The sequence below is a fragment of the Penicillium lagena genome, assembly GCF_028827675.1.
Source record: "Penicillium lagena strain IBT 129212 chromosome Unknown utg000007l_segment0_segment0, whole genome shotgun sequence".
Taxonomy (NCBI): Eukaryota; Fungi; Ascomycota; class Eurotiomycetes; order Eurotiales; family Aspergillaceae; genus Penicillium; species Penicillium lagena.
In genome coordinates this window covers 1,816,383-1,828,778 of record NW_026623228.1, presented here as the reverse complement: position 1 = coordinate 1,828,778, position 12,396 = coordinate 1,816,383, and the positions used below count along the sequence as shown (strand labels likewise).

Genomic DNA, 12,396 nt, shown 5'->3' with positions numbered 1-12,396 from the left:
GCTTCTCCGAGCATCGGTTGTTGTTGTTTGTTGTTGGGGCCAGCTAGGTGCTGCTTTCCATGGTTCCCGGGTGTTGGGCAGGTCATCACGGTAGTTGTCCAGCACAGACCGGGACCGAGGGATACCTACTGAGGGAGCCATGCAAGGTGTGCCCGTATGCAACCAGAGGAGATCAACTGATCCTCTCACCACCCCCTTGCTCATCTCGGCAGGCCGTCAAGCATCCTGACAGCTTTCCACGGAAGTTGAAAAGAAACTGAAGATGGAGTGCGAAATCTCTGCTTGGGCCGTAATTCTAATACGAGCCATTCGGCCCATCCAGCCCAGCCAATAAGCAGGCTTAAACGCCCTCTCGCAATCCCATGGTTCTGGTTCTGGTCGATGATGGAGTCTGCCGTCCGGCTGAGCCAAAGCCTGTGACGTGACGTATCTCGATGCCGGAGCACAAACAACGGCGTCCTTGCTTCGTGGACTGCATTGTCATGACCCGAGAAATCCCACAAACCATCACCCAAAAGCCTTGCTTCCAGAAGCTTGGCTCTGTATGCTGCCCGGGTTGATGATTTTGGTCTTTCCATGGTTCCGTGGCGTGTGGTGGAGTCCGTCTGTTCCGTTTGTTCCTCTCTTCAGCTGGAGCCTGCGAACGGCACTGGGCTGAGGTAATCCATCGAGGAAAGTGACGAGTCAGATTCTTTCGGGCCCGCGACAGGAGAGGTATCCTTGCATTAGTATTAGCGAGCTCCAAGCGTATGTACGAAGTAATAGTCGTAGTCGTCTGATTCAGTCCTGGCGAGAGATCGCAGTAGAGACCGAGATGGGGAGAGCAGCAGCCATGATTATACATCGTTAGATTACGGGCGTACGGTATTGTCACAGCCTGAGATTTCCGTTCTCTGCCCCTCTTCTTCTGCTCTTCTTCTTTCCTCTTTCCTTCTCTCACCCCTCTCTCCCTTTTTCTCGTTTCATTATTCACGGTTTGCGGATTTCGTTTCTGTCGTCCTGCCGTTTTTTTCGCTCGGGAGTTTGTCTTTGCTGTTTAGCTTCTCCTCGCCCTTCTTCCTTCGTCGTCGCATCTCGTCTCTTTCGGCGGAAATCTCCACGGTAGCTCTATCTGGGTGAGTCTCTCGCGTCCCCATCCTCAGTCGCATCTCCCGGTGTCTTTTTCATCACTGTCCCACCGATCATCCCTCCTGCCCCTCGTCCCCCGCGGTCGCTGTCTGGCTTCATCATCGCAAGCGTGCGGGCGCAACACCCCAACCACCAGCCCAGCACACACAACCCAACAGCTTGATCGCAGTGTTCGATTCGATTCTCAGCTGCGCAGTCGCTCTTCTGCACTTCCAAAGTCATCATCAGCGTCAGGAACACCGCGCCGTCGCTTCGCTCGCCCGGTCGCGGAATCGCGCACCACCCACCACCGTTCAGGACACGTCTTGCTGCACTCATCGCCATCGTGGAAGCACCCACTCTCAGCGGGTCGCGTGATGCGTCCCACGAGTTTGAGGAATTCGATGGATCGGAGATGGAGATGGTGGTAATCGCGCCGATATGGGAATGGACATGGCCGAAAACGGTGTGCGCATGGCGATTGCGAGCGGGCGACGAGCCGGAACGGGGGGGGAGATGGGTCTCGCGCATTCGAATCGAACAACCCAATCGTGCGTTGCCAGGCGACGCGATCGCCCTCGAAATCTCCGATCGACGATGCCCCCATACACGGTGTTCCTGAAGACTGGCCTAGGCGATTTCCAGCGTGACAATGCACCCTGCGGCTGAGCTCGGATCTGGCGCTGCGATCTTTGCCTTGAATGTGCTGGGGTTCCCGACGAGCCCGCTCCACAACATTTTCTTTCGTTCCTACCCATCTTTTTCTAACATAGACATTTTGCAGGAAACCTCACGCTCCGCGTCTGTTTTTTTCCGGGTTCTTCAATCTTACGCCGGTCTTTCCTTTAACGACCCTACGAAGTCTTAGTCGCCCTCTATCCTTACGTCGATTTTCTTGATCTCTTCGCCAAAATGTCGTTCCAGAACTTCGATTCCTTCCCGAACCAGGCTGATGGTGGTGCTGCCGCCGCCGGTGCTCCGGCCTCTGCCGACACCACCATGACCGGTCAGACTGACCCCGCTGCCGCTGGCTTCCAGGGTCCTGCTCCTGGTGAGCCGGCCGCTGGCTCCGTGCCCCAGCAGGGTGCCGATGGCAAGACCACTCTCTGGATGGGTGAGCTCGAGCCCTGGATTGATGAGAACTTCATCCGCAACCTGTGGTTCCAGATGGGTGAGCAGGTCAACGTCAAGATGATCCGTGACAAGTTCTCTGGGTAGGATCGGACCCCTCTCCTCAAATTGTCCCAAATGATCCTAATGTTGGTAGTAGGAGCAATGCTGGCTACTGCTTCGTGGACTTTGCCTCTGCGGCGGCCGCCGCCAAGGCCCTTTCTCTGAACGGCACCCCCATGCCCAACACCAACCGGGTCTTCAAGCTGAACTGGGCGACTGGCGGCGGTCTTGCCGACCGCAGGTGAGCATACTCTTGATCCTATCCCATGTAAAATACTAACCCACCTTCTAGCCGCGATGACCGTGGCCCCGAGTACTCCATCTTTGTTGGTGATCTCGGCCCGGAGGTTAACGAATACGTCCTCGTTTCGCTCTTCCAGAGCCGCTTCCCGTCCTGCAAGTCCGCCAAGATCATGACCGACCCCATCAGCGGCATGTCCCGTGGCTATGGATTCGTCCGCTTCTCCGACGAGAACGACCAGCAGCGCGCCCTCACCGAAATGCAGGGTGTCTACTGCGGCAACCGCCCCATGCGCATCTCCACCGCGACCCCGAAGAACAAGGGCCCGGCTCTTGGCGGTGGCCAAGGTGGCATGGGTGGTATGCCCGGCCCCGCTGGCATGTACCCTCCCATGGGCGGTCCCCCGATGGGCTTCTACGGCGCTCCCCAGCCCATGAACCAGTTCACCGATCCCAACAACACCACGGTCTTTGTCGGTGGTCTCTCTGGCTATGTTACCGAGGATGAGCTTCGCTCGTTCTTCCAGGGCTTCGGCGAGATCACCTACGTCAAGATCCCCCCGGCAAGGGCTGCGGTTTCGTCCAGTTCGTCCAGCGCCACGCTGCCGAGATGGCCATCAACCAGATGCAGGGCTACCCCATCGGCAACTCGCGCGTTCGTCTGAGCTGGGGTCGTTCGCAGAACAACTCCGGCCCGGCCGGCAGCCCCTACCGCCCTGCTCCCCCGCCGCCCCCGATGTACCCCTCCATGGGCATGCCCCCGGCTCACCAGTACGGCGGTTTCGCTCCGATGAAGGTTAGCAGTCACCCAGGCAGCCCGGCACCGGATCGCACCTGAAAGGACTTGGCTGACACTCGCCACAGTAAGCGTTCCCTTTAATTGAAAGCACCAGCAGGAGTTGTTTGCGTCATTCCCAGTGATGGTTCCCTTTGTGTGTCATAACAAATTTGCTCTGGTTTCTGTCCGAGGCTCGGCTCTATAGCTCTTGATGAGCATCTCCTCTCCTGTGCTACGCATTCCGTTCTACGTGAGCGCTTTTTCCTTTTAGCAGATCTGAGCTTCTCTCCCATTTCCGCTGATCCGTACGGTTGTTGTCGGTTTTCTTGTTGCCCTCTCTTGATGCTTTCGTGTTTTCCCGCCCTGGGCCTTTTGTGTTTTGCGTGTAACGGACGTCTGAATTGTTCATGCTTTTCTCCCTATACTCCCTTGGGTAGGCATCTGCGAAAAGTTTCATATCCCCCACCCCTCCCTTCTCCTATTTTCCTTTTGTCTTTTCCTTTCCCATCGAGCAGTCAAATTGAATATTGTCTGTTTTCATTCTTTCTTTCTTTCTGTTAGACTGCTGAGGACGACTTGACTTGTACAACACGCTCTCTGTTTCGTGCGCCTCCCGCGTTTGTCGATTCCCAGTTCTTTCGCCGTGGTTTGTTCTCCCTCTTGCATTGTACTGTGCCTGTCAATTTTCCCGTGTGGGCGAAAGGAACTGGATTCGACTCGTGCTGGCCTCGTCGTAGCCACGATTCCTGTTCTGTTGGATAGGCGTATTGTCCCGTGTTCGTAAGTGATTGGTTTGACGGTGGGCGTCAGTCTGTCTTTCTGATTCCTCTTTTGTCTGCTGTTGCTTTAATGGGGATAAATGAATAAACGCTGTTGGGTCTTCGCTGTATACTTCCTTCCCTCCTTCCTTCTCCAACGCACCTCCCCGGCAGGAGGGACTGGCTCTGGTGTTGATCCCTACGGCTCTGTCTTTCTCCCTCTTCATCTTCCTCTCCCGGTCTATCACCATGCGTTACGAAAACTGGGATGTCCTCCTCTTCCCGGAGACGTGCAAGACCCCCATCCAAGAGTTCAAAACCCAGTGCTTCGTTACCAAAGACAGAGGTCGGCTGTCCCTGCTACCCTGATTCCTGCATCCTTCCAATCATTCATACTAAGACCAAGGGCATACATAGAATCACCTTATCTCCAAAACCCTAGCATCGTCACCCCATCATCTTACTACGCCGCCCAGGGAAATTTCGGCCAGCTGCCCATCCTGACAACATTCGTCCCGAGTCTTCCGCCTGAGGCCCCGTTCCGAGTCTCAATCCATTCATGGGAGAAGCCACGACCCAGTCGGTTTATCGAATCCCTCATGCAGCCAGATGATCTATTGCTCTTTGAAGCGAGAGTCTTTGTGGATGGGATTTGCACTGCGTGAGTTTCAACGTTTTGGCGTTGTTGGCTATGGCTGGACTCATGCTGATTTGGGTATAGAGGGAGCATCTTCAGCCAGAGGACTGCTTGGCCACATGTCATTGGCAAGCCTTTCGGTAAGGAAGGTTGGCATACTGAGACTAATCCATTTGACAGACCTCAGCTCGCGCATCGATCGAAATGGCAACCAAGACTTCCTGCGATTCCCGCCGTTCCACCCTGAGATACTCGAACAGCGAGGTTGGAATGCCGAAGACACACAGGGCCGGATCAGAGTGGTCATTGCTGAAGGCTTCGCTCGTCCGCATCGCGACCCTCCATTCGAACGGGTGAAGGATGCTATTGCGCTCTCGTTTCAGCATGCGCCGATTGGTAAGCTTCTAGAATACCTACCTTCCATTACTTTTCTCTCATTAATCTATCAGATGTGCTGGAATACTCCAACATCGCCTGGCCAAATTCGTCCATGTGGACTCCGGCACCTCGGAATGCCTTCAAGTACAGCTCGGCCAATGGATACAGCGAGTTTGAACCAGAGGATGCTCATGCTCATTCGCCAAGCAAGCAGGGTCGATTGATGGCCCCGGAGAGCAGCCACTCCAGCGGCCAAATAAGCGGCCAAATAAGGGTCTATAACGCCTGGGCTCCCGGCCGTGACTTCCCCATGCCCATGACGCAGTGGCTCTACCAGCGAGACCCGCGGTGGGGAGGATACCACGAGCCGCCGCACCTGGAACCCGCGACTGCGATGGACCCTTATGTCTCTGAAGTTACCTGGCGCCAGCGAGGTGCCCGTTCATCTCGCGAAGACGTTCCCATGCCCGACTACACCGGATCAAACTCGTCTGGAAGCCGTGCGATCTCCAGCATGACTGGAATCAGCTACGAACACAGCAAGCAGCCCAGCATCATTGCTCCGATGGGTGATGACCAGTATCACCAGCTGATCCAGGCCCTCAGCCCAAACAAGACTCTCCCCGATGGTCATGTCAACTCGAATTCCTCGTCCGCCATCGTACCAATGGGTACGAGGCTCTCGGCTGCCGCTGACGCCCGCACTGCAAGCTATGCTCGGAGCAGTACTGCTGCCCGTTCAGCTCTGCGTGAGATCTCGCAGCCCAGCACCCGAGAAGTCTCTGAGTCGAGTATGAAATCGAGTGCCCCGGCCGATCCCACGCTGGAAACAACCACGCCTTCCAAACGGCATGTCAGTCCCAACAGTAATGTCAAGAGCCGGAAGGAGGGGTCTGACAACAAGGAGAATGAAGATGAGAGCCAACCACCGCGCCGACCGTCTGGAAAGAAGTGCACGCCGCCTTCGATGAGCAAGTGCCACACGAGTGCAAGCATTGAGAAGTCGAGCGAAAAGGTGAGGAAGCCTGCCGCCGCCGCAGCTAATCTTACCGATGCGACACCCACCAAGCCTCGTGTCACCAGTGACAACAGCACCAAGAGCATGCTGGGTGCGTTTGATGACCTCGAGACTGTCAGTGAGAAGAGCTCTGTTCTCGCAGAAATTGACTGAAGCAGTATATTTTACACTCATTGTCAGCATCGCCCTGTTCACTCGTTGACTGTATTGGTATGCTGGTATGGATTAGAGCCAATCCTCAAGGCATGGTATCCATGATAGGTCTCCTCTGGTATAAATTAGGATTCCACCATCCAATTAATAATATTATTCTAGTCTTCGTCGAAAGTCCTTTAGAGATGACATGACCTCAAGTATTACCCAGCTCTACTCCATCAAATAAAGTTGATGGTGTTGACGCTCAACCATATCATGGCACTGCTTGACGTGCCTTCCTCCTCTGTGCTTATATCTGTTTACTTCTGTCATCTCACACTCTCTAATTCCTTTCCTCTTTCCTCTTTTTTGTTCGCAACATGCTTTCCACAACCTCCACAGAAGCCGTCACATCGTTCCCTGGCCAGTCTGGGACTGCATTGACTGCAGGCCCAGTCCAGCGAAGCATCTCGGCATATGCCCCGTCGAGAGAAGCCTGCAGCAACAACTCATCAAGCATTGAGGGCTCAATGCCCGTCTACTTCCTCTTTTGCTGCTGCTGCTGCTGCTGCTTCGCAGGGGTTTGCTCTGCTTTCTTCTCTGAACGAGCTAGCGGCCGGGATGTTTCCTTGGGATCGGATAGGCTCAGCTGATCTGTGTCCCCAGCTTCCTCAGTCAGAATTCTAGGTAAGTGGAGAGTCCTCGAGTATCTTAATTCTCTGTATGTTCTCCCGCTTTCCGCTTCTGACAGCTCTCTACAGAAAATCTTGAAGGACATTGGTTGCTTAGAACTGGACCCTGCTTCTTGAAGGTGAGACCCATTTGATCATTGGCATGCATCAGCTAACTGTTAGCTTATTATAGAGCATTGCGCGCAGAACGGTCTGCCCGGTCTGAAGTATACTCCCACTCGCTCCCCGTATAAGGGTTCTAGTGCGATGTCTTGGTCAAAGGCGAGAAGCTCAGCACCTGGCGGCAGTGCTGCTCTGCGCACAAAGCCCAGCAGACAGTTGCGCACGTTGCAATCCATCAGCCGATGGTGTGAGAAGACGACGAGAAGAGAAATGGTTTGAATAGGGTACTTGTACGATTTGACGTGACTGAATGAGAAAGAGTCTTGATTGCATCTTCGAGTTTGAGAATTTGATGGAGCCCCCCAAGAGCAGGTCTTGCTCGACGACCCATCCTTGCATAGTCGTAACGCACCCAAATCTATCTATCCTCATGAAATAAAAGTCAACCATATACACAATATACAGTCTAAGGACAGGTTGTCTACGCAGTCCTGAATGGATCAAATGAAAAACGGCCCAGGACATATGGATTCGGCTCCAAGAAAGAAAACTGGAAACATCCACGGTGTGGAAAGATATGGCAAAAAAAAAGCATCAAGGAACACAGATAGACACAGAGCAGTTTGGGACCTGGTCCTGTCCCATCCAATCCACCTCCACTCCCGCACACCACGCACAGATGTACGCAAAACGCAAAGGTAAACAAACGCTGGCAAGCACCGAATTCCAACACCGATGGACAGCACATAACAGAGCAAGCTCGAGGCTTTGCAGAGATTTTCCAGCGTCACCCATCTCCCTATCTGCTCTCTCCTCAGGAGTATTTAGTACCTCTGTCAAGAGGGCGAGCAAGTATAAAAAGGAAAAGAGAAAGATGAGTTCGAAAATGGCAAAACAAAGAGAGAAAAGCCGATAAAGACTGGACAAGGAGCTTGACTTATACCGGAAATATCAACTTGGTGCTTGTGCAGACGAAGCAAGAATTAAGTAACCACATCCAAAGTAATAATAAATAGTAATAGAAAGAAAGAAGAGAAATAAAAGGGGAGACGACAAAGAAAAGGAACAAAACTCGTAGGTCACAGTGCACTTATAAATCTCAAATACAGAAAGAAGCTCCAGCCGAGTAGATCGAGGGAAAGCAGAGAGATGGTCAGGGAGGGATAAATGCACATCACACTAACGCCAATCTCACGATACATGCGCGCGCACATAACCAGGTAAGCAATCAAAAGACGAGAAATCGACAGACCGCGCGCGGAAAAACACACTGCAACGATGATGATCAAATGTACAATAACAAGGGTATATCGGAGGATAGTAAAGACCAGAAACAACCGTCAAGACTTTTACACCTTCACAGGCCGTCGGCCCCCGTCTCAACACCGTCCGCCGGGTAGGATATATTTGGATCAAAGCCGAAACCAGCAGTGTCCGCGTCTGTATTGAGGAACGTGTCGAAATCAAAGTTCTCCAGGAGATCCTGGTTCTCCAGTGGGCTGAAGTTGAGGCTGAAGGCGCCAACATCAGGGATACTGAGATCTTGGAAGGGTTGCTGGCTCTGATCCGGGGGTTGGTGGACCATCGGCGGCGGAGCCGCGGCCGTGGTGGGCGGCGCCTGCGCACCCGTGGTCGCGTTCGCTCCAGTCTTGCTGAAGGACTGAGGGTGCTGGGGCGTTGAGGGCGTCTGGGGAGTAGGCGGCTCTGCTGCCGCCGCCTCTGAGGATGGCGTAGCAGCAGCTGCGTTCGCGTTAGCGTTCTTCCCCTTAGGTCGCTAGGGTAAAATGTTAGCAACAGCCTCTCGAAAATTAGTGTGAGGAGACGACATACCTTTGCGTTCGCGGCCTTCTTGCCGCCCTTGGGCGCGGGCTTGGAGGCCTGCTGGGGCGTCGGGGGTGCATTGCCACCGGTCTGGGGAGAGGCCGGTTGAGTACGGCCAGCGTTGGCTCCAGCAACAGGTGGTGCTTGAGGAGGTGGCATAGCGCCTCGCTCCTGCGGAGTACCCGCCTGAACCTGGTTTACAGGAGACTGCTGTGGAGCCATAGGCTGACCCTGGGCGCCCGGCTGCCAGCTTCCGCTCGGCATTCGTTGGCCAGCGTTCGCGGGAATAGGCTGGCCCATCTGCGCCCCAGTAAACGCCGGGTTGGAGCTCGGAGGCCGCATGTTCTGTGGGAAGAACTGGCCTGCCATGTCCGGAACCATCTGACCACCATTCAGATTCATGGAGCCCGGCGAACCACGGTTCTGACCCATGGCGTCGCCAGCACTGGGCGATCCAGGAAGACCGCTCTGGGGCATCTTCGGTGTACCCCGCTTCATCTGATCATTCGGATTCGGGGACGCACCGGCTCGACTACCCTGTGGAGAGGTGCCTGGGGGCAGTCCCTGTCCGGGCATCGGGGGCTGGCCATCAGTACGGGTCATGTTGTCCTGCTCCTGACGGGCCATCATCAGCCGTCGCTTGTTCTGTTGCTCGAGAAGCATCAGTTGCATTTGATAATCCTGGAGTGCATGGTTGCCGGGCTGAGCGCCAGGCGTCTGCATTCCAGGTCGGACCTGGCCCATCTGACCGTTGGCGCCGAAGTACTCAGGACCCATGGGGTACATTCCTTGGCCGTCCGGCATCGGCATAAGATCTTGGTTGGGCATGACACCGGCGTTCATCAAGCCGCCATTCGGCATACCCTGGGGTGATGCTGAGCGAGAATTATGAAAGGAGAAATTTTGGGCGCGTACCTGCATGTTCTTCTGTTGTCCAGGCTGTCCTTGGAACTGCTGGAACTGGGCCTGGTTCATGCCTCTCTGGGCCATGGGGCCATTCTGCATGACCATTTGCGGGTTCGGCTGGCCTGGCATCCCTTGACCTTGACGTTGTCCGTTCGGTGCCAACTGCTGGCCATTAGGACCACCTTCAAGGCGTGGGCGTTTCGATGGCGACGGGGCATTGTCAGCAGATGCAGGTGACTGTGGTCGATGCCCGTTCATGTCCATATCAGACTGATCCCGTTGCATCTGGTGCTGCATGATCTGCATCTGCTGGTTCTTCTGCATCTGCGCTATCTGCTGCGGAGATCTGTAGGACAATGATGAGCATTAGATCACCCAGGCATATATCAAGCACTTACAGCGAGTTGTTCTGGAGCACTGTCTTCTGTAGGTTAGGGGGGACCATGCCATTGCGAGGGCGCATGTTCATCGGGTTCATTTGGCCGGGCATCAAGGGTTGCTGCCGCAACAGCTGGTTGTGCTGCTGTTCCCGCATACGCATGATATTCTGAACGAGGGTCAGAGTTGATCCACGTGGTAAGAAGCATACGAGCATACCTGGGTGTGCTGAAGATACTGTCTCACGTCGTTGCTGTTCCCCTTCTTCCGTTGAGCCCAGAAGAAGTCCCAGAAGAGACTAAACCAGTCGAGGAGGAAAGAGGACTGTTGGCCTTCGCTGGGAAGACTTGGCCGAGGAAGATCATCCGGGATCTTTATCTTCTCGCCATCCTTGCCGTCGGTCATCATATCGTCAACGCCATTCACATCGCGACTGCCCGGACTGGTCTTCCCGGAGTCGGTGTTCAGTTTGATGGATTCATCCTGGACGAGCGCGCGAGCACAGTCGTGGTAACCGCGTTTAAGGAAATAGTCGTAGATATAGGTGTTGAGATTGTTGATCATGATCTCGGGGTTATTCATGTTGCCGTCATTACGAGGAGCTGTCGAGCCATTGTTGATCATCGGGACACCGCCAACGGGGCCGCCGACCCCGGGGTTCATCCCAGCAACGTTCATCTGGTTCATGGTGGCGAACGGTGGGACTGAAGCCACCCTTGCCTATGGTTAAGATTCTTCAGGTCGAGGTAGCGGAGTCCGGCGCGCATCCACCTTTACAGGCAACGAGGCCTCAGGTGGAATGACAGGAGCGACGTGAAGGAACCGAGAAAGAAAGAAGCGGTGAGCGCTTCGAAGAAGAGTATGACGGAACAGGCGTGAACAGTCGTGTCCGATGTCGCAAGCGTCGAGTCGCGATCGGTAATTTCGGGGGCGAGACGCTTCGTCCGCGAAGCGCGCGACGAGAGAAAAATGGGAGGATCCGTCGGAGGTCGGGGGCGGTCACGAAGGGCGTCGATGGCCTGGGACTGGATAGATGATTTAGATAAGCGACGGTCGCAAGATAAAGCTCGGAGTGATCAGAGTGCAAGAGAGTATGCGCGGTGAATAGGATGGGCTGGGGGTGCGATGACGGAGGTACCAGGAGGCGGGAGGCGCACAGGCTGGGGGAGGTTGGGCTGAGGGCTTCACTGACAGCCCGAACGGGGGCCAGGTCGAGGGGGGAGAGACGAACAGAAAGAGACCCAATAATTTAACATGCAAGAGCGGAGGAAAAGAAAAGAAAGAAAAGGAAAAGGTCCTGGGGAGGGATGAGTCGGAGAGAGGGAGGGTGGATCTCACAGTGGAAGGGGAAAGGATGAGAGGGAGGCCGGGGGGGGCGGGCGGGTGGGAGAGAGATACGCCGCTGGCAGAGAGAGAGAGAGACAGAGCGCGCAGTCGGTCGCTTGTTCGGAACGGATTAACTTGTTCGGAACCCGGGGCTGGGGATGGCGCTGACGGGCGTATTTCTGGGCATGCACCGAGGTGATTGATACTCATTGACCACGGGCAGTATCAGAGCAGAGGAAATGGGTATGGGAAGATGGTAGGAACAAGATCAAAACACGGGCGTGACCACAATCAGACAACCAAAGGAGATGGTGGGAGGTTTGATACCTGCGATGGGCCCTGCGATGGATCCCAGCGGGAGTCTAAAGTATGTAGGGCAATGATAAAGTGGCTGTCAGCGACCACGGATGCAAGATGGATCGCGCGATTTGGGGGGATCGAGCCAATGGATGGCGAGATCAATGTAGCTGCTGCGATGATGAAAAGGAGGGCGAGTCGAGGCAAGAGAAGCGCAGAGGGAAAGGAATTTGGATCTGTAGAAGAAAGATGGCGAGGGGCGATCGGTAGTACAATACAGGCCCGTTTGTTTGGGCCGGTTAGGAACATGTGCATAACCCCGTGGAGCGGTAATATTCAGCCCAGGTATTCTGTCAGGTATTGTTCTTTCACAGTACAGGTATCTGATTTCTCCGAACGGGCACTCCCATGTGTCGCCTGGGACTATGGCGATGGTGAAATACAAGTTGGTAAATCGGCGAACAAGATAGGTTTCGATCGGAGAAAAAAATAATCATCTGCTGGACCCATCGGGTGGCGGGCATACCCGCCGATAGATCAGAAAGCCTAATGGTGATGTCTTGGAAAACCAGCCGACCATACCACGGAGATATATCCTACGCGGAAGAACGGAAAGAGGAATAAAAAATTATAACCAATAAAGAACCCCA

The 12,396-nt window shown here is 54.6% G+C and overlaps 4 protein-coding genes across 4 annotated transcripts; 2 read left to right on the top strand and 2 right to left on the bottom strand.

The window, feature by feature from the left end:
* Positions 1 to 434: 434 nt before the first annotated feature.
* N7510_010266 (RNA-binding protein) lies at positions 435 to 3,358 on the top strand (the record flags this gene model as incomplete). Its single annotated transcript, XM_056982191.1, has 7 exons — positions 435 to 542; positions 1,041 to 1,115; positions 1,325 to 1,658; positions 1,976 to 2,321; positions 2,378 to 2,521; positions 2,573 to 3,095; positions 3,152 to 3,358. The coding sequence occupies 7 exons, from the start codon at positions 435 to 437 to the stop codon at positions 3,356 to 3,358; spliced, it is 1,737 nt and encodes a 578-aa protein (XP_056830027.1).
* Positions 3,359 to 4,305: 947 nt separating this feature from the next.
* On the top strand, positions 4,306 to 6,242 carry N7510_010265 (uncharacterized protein; the record flags this gene model as incomplete). The annotated part of the gene is made up of 5 exons (XM_056982190.1): positions 4,306 to 4,402; positions 4,474 to 4,717; positions 4,778 to 4,833; positions 4,874 to 5,089; positions 5,143 to 6,242. The coding sequence occupies 5 exons, from the start codon at positions 4,306 to 4,308 to the stop codon at positions 6,240 to 6,242; spliced, it is 1,713 nt and encodes a 570-aa protein (XP_056830026.1).
* A 2,133-nt stretch (positions 6,243 to 8,375) lies between these two features.
* Positions 8,376 to 10,810, bottom strand: somA (putative cAMP-dependent protein kinase pathway protein (Som1); the record flags this gene model as incomplete). The annotated part of the gene is made up of 4 exons (XM_056982189.1): positions 8,376 to 8,792; positions 8,849 to 10,091; positions 10,144 to 10,292; positions 10,343 to 10,810. 4 exons carry the CDS (start codon positions 10,808 to 10,810, stop codon positions 8,376 to 8,378), a joined length of 2,277 nt encoding a protein of 758 aa, XP_056830025.1.
* An 86-nt stretch (positions 10,811 to 10,896) lies between these two features.
* Positions 10,897 to 12,156, bottom strand: N7510_010263 (uncharacterized protein; the record flags this gene model as incomplete). Its single annotated transcript, XM_056982188.1, has 2 exons — positions 10,897 to 11,148; positions 12,124 to 12,156. 2 exons carry the CDS (start codon positions 12,154 to 12,156, stop codon positions 10,897 to 10,899), a joined length of 285 nt encoding a protein of 94 aa, XP_056830024.1.
* Between the last annotated feature and the right edge of the window lie 240 nt (positions 12,157 to 12,396).